This window comes from Corvus brachyrhynchos, unplaced genomic scaffold (genome assembly GCF_000691975.1).
Source record: "Corvus brachyrhynchos isolate BGI_N302 unplaced genomic scaffold, ASM69197v1 scaffold162, whole genome shotgun sequence".
NCBI classification, from domain to species: Eukaryota; Metazoa; Chordata; class Aves; order Passeriformes; family Corvidae; genus Corvus; species Corvus brachyrhynchos.
The window spans coordinates 3,308,905-3,312,240 of record NW_008236696.1 but is presented as its reverse complement, the minus strand read 5'-3'; the positions used below and the strand labels follow the sequence as shown (position 1 = coordinate 3,312,240).

The 3,336-nt window shown below is 39.0% G+C and overlaps 1 protein-coding gene across 1 annotated transcript in view; it reads left to right on the top strand.

The window, feature by feature from the left end:
• MRPL47 (mitochondrial ribosomal protein L47) overlaps nucleotides 1-1,880 on the top strand; it is a 3,916-nt gene extending 2,036 nt beyond the window's left edge. The window contains 4 exon segments of the mRNA XM_017726922.1: nucleotides 10-84; nucleotides 664-794; nucleotides 1,077-1,172; nucleotides 1,598-1,880. Of these exon segments, the coding sequence (XP_017582411.1) occupies nucleotides 10-84; nucleotides 664-794; nucleotides 1,077-1,172; nucleotides 1,598-1,715 (420 nt within the window). The 3' untranslated portion in view covers nucleotides 1,716-1,880.
• Nucleotides 1,881-3,336: the final 1,456 nt, after the last annotated feature.

Sequence of the window (3,336 nt, the reverse complement as noted above, 5' to 3'; positions counted from 1 at the left end):
AAAGAAAAGAACATGCTCTTAACTTCAGAGCAAGAATCCAAACGACAGCGCAAGCCTATGCCCAGTCCAGAACGATTAGAAAAGGTAACTTGTTCACACTACATAAAAAATAATAACTCTTAAGTAGAATTGCTGAAAAATCAAGTGTTTGTAAACTTGTTAAAGACCATTTTTTTAAAATTATTTCCCTGATTTTAGTGTATACACGAACTGCTCAAGTCATAGTTTGGTCAAGGCAGCTTTCTCATTGTCCACTGGGTGTTACTGGGGCTGCGACCAGACTCCAGTGAAAACTAAAATAACCCAACAGCCACTACAAACTATAAGCAAATCTTTTGTTTGCTTCTCCTGCTTCCTTCCGACCCCTGCCTCAGAGCTTCCTATACTTCTGCATCAGCATTGGATCTGGCTTTATGCATTACCCAGCTGGTCTTTAGTCAAGTATCAGACTGCCAGTTATTTCATATCTGTCATGCTCTCAAGTTAGGTTTTTGAAGCACCCATTCCTTACTGTTCTAGTACACAGGGCCTGCTGAGAAAGAAGTCATGATCAAACTCCAGCATGTTTTACCATTGTTCTCCCTTTAAATTTTGTCTTGAGCTTTTTTAAATTGTCAGCATTGTTTTTTGTTGGTGCATCCTGAAACTATTTACCATTTCCAGGTAGAAACGTCTATGAAAAATATAGACTTGGTTGTCAGAGAAAGAGAAATTGCTCTGAGGCTTTTACAAACGGGCCATGAAAAGCCAGTCCCTGGCGAGTGGAGACACGACTTCTTGGGACGCACCTTCTGGTATGGAAAGCCTTTTTTCTTAACATGTGAATTTTTCTTGTGGTGTGTCTCTCTCCCAGAACGTCCTTATCAAATCAAGGAAAGATGCATATACTGTATAAAACACAGGAGATGCAGTTACAAACCAGGCCAGCCAGCAAGAGCTGGAAATAAATACCCACATACTAATTCTGCAATCTCCCAGACCACTTCATCACTGTACTGAAACTAGAAGAAATTGGTAAAATCCCAGAATGAAAACAATGTATACATTCTGTAATCATTTTTATCTGTCTCCAACAGGTACAGTTACAAGGAATGGCCAATACCGTGGCACTTGAACAAAAAACACAAAAAGAAGAGATTCTATTACTTACCTCATGTGAATCACTTCATCAGGTAAAAAGATTTTTTTCACATTGAAAGTTCTCTTCTTCTGTTCCTGTCCTTATTCCACTTTAAAAGGAAAAAATAGTAATAATCCTTTGGCTTTCAGCTACTAGACTGAAAATTAGGCTTTTTAAAATTTACAGCTTGCTCTGTTTCTTTTTTCTGTTCCCACCTCAGTTACCACAAGACATGGTTATGCAGTTGCACTGTATAAGTAACTTCAAATGCAGACTACCAAAAATCCTCCCAGGGGCTGAACTTCTGTAGAATTCAGAAGCAGAGTAAAAATATTACTTTGCAGGCTTTTTTACTTATCAAAAGCAAATGAATACTGAAGTTGTTCATCACTGAGAGCCTCTATCTGATGGGGGGGGAGCTCATTAAGGTGGTCACAAGCTGGCTTGAAATTAACCACATCAACTTCTCTGTTTCAGACTCAGACTTGAAAAAGCTTTACGGAAAAGGGCAAGGCAGCAAAACCTGGAGAGGACGAGGCAGAAGGTCTTGGAAAGGAAGTTCCCTGACCTTGCTGTGAAATCCCAGAGCCAGTAACATGCTGGAAGAGCACTGCAAGCAATCGGTCGAGTGTCTGTGGAACATGAATCGTGTTCTGGAACCACAAATGACTCCACTGAGCATTCCAGACAGCCTCCATCTTTTTTTTTTGTTTTAATACCACATTTGACTTTAATTAAACTTGTGATCTGGAACTAAAAAGCAGCTTTGGTGTAATTTCTCACATTCCCAGAAACAAATGTTGTGTTATCCAGCTGTTACAAGAGTGAGACTTACATCAGGAACAGTGAAGAGCAGCCATGGAGTGCCAGCTGACAGTAAGAAGTGTATGGGTAATATTTACCTGGTTTAGTTTAACAAATGTACATTAAAAGCAGACCGAAACATGAAAGCATCTGAAGCTCACATACAAGCCTTTTTTTTCCCTGACCCTATTTTTCTGATATATTTTTCTGAGTATTTTCCCTGAGTTACAGGTAAGCTACCCAAGGTGTATTTGCTTTCTGCATAAAGGCACTGGTAAATGGGGCTCTTCTGTCTGCTATGAGGAATTTTTTCCCCTGCTTTAAAAGTCTGGCTTCTTAGAAAGTATGAAATACTCAGCATGGGAACTTCTAACTATACAGTTGTCCTGCCTAGACTTCTTTTCTTTGTTTTCATTTCAAACACTTGTGCAATGGGTTTTTTTGCAGAGTGAAAAATGTTTGAAGGAAGACTGCAATAGTCATCTATGAAATTAAAGTAGGTACTGCTGCTGCTCTCAGGTCACAGAAACACCTTCACCTTTCACTTTCTGAAAGCTTTTAACCTCCATATGAGGTGGTCTAGAAATCTAGACTAAAGTCACACCAGTCTTTCAGGAAGCAAATGTGCTCAGCAGTATAATCTGGTAAAACACTGCAAGGGAACCAGTAATGTTTCCTGTATCTGTCTCCATAATTTTGACCTTCACTTACTCCTCTGCATGACACAAAATTCCCCCTATTTAAACTCAGAATCTTTATAGTGGTAAGAAAACCTCCAGAAGTGTTTTGCTCTCCGTATGCTGCTGGAATATTAACAGGTATTACTACTGCACTGCAATTCTTTTAAGATAAAACAGAAGATAAAAGCTGGTTTGGCATATTGAAATCTAAGCACACCACTGAGGAAAAGCTTAAAAACACCACGCACTGCAGGGGACTGAGGTGCCAGTTCAGTTGATGTTCCATGTTCCACTTGAATGCAAACTGGACTGAGTCTTTTTCTTCCACAATGGCAAGAGCTGGTGACTTGGATCACTTGGTGCAACTCTGCAGTTTGCCTCATTTTGCAAGAGAAATAGAGTTTGTCAATAGCTTTGAAAATCTGGATCAAGCAACTTTGTCTCAAGAGTAACTCATGAGTCTCATGATAAGACAAAAGCAGACTGGTTTGATAAATTACTTTATTATTTGGAGGTAATGTGAAACTTTTCAAATAGAGGCCTCATAATTATTTACCCACAAGAGCTTTTAGGATACAAAAATGTAGCAGTACTGTTTATTTTTTTTAGATCAGTTAAATGCTATTTGGTTTTCCACAGCTTTTGAGATAAGGAGCAAAACTTCATTGTGTCCCAAAACAGACCATCACACCACTGTAATTTAAAGTAAGCTTAAAAGCAACATCAAGCTGC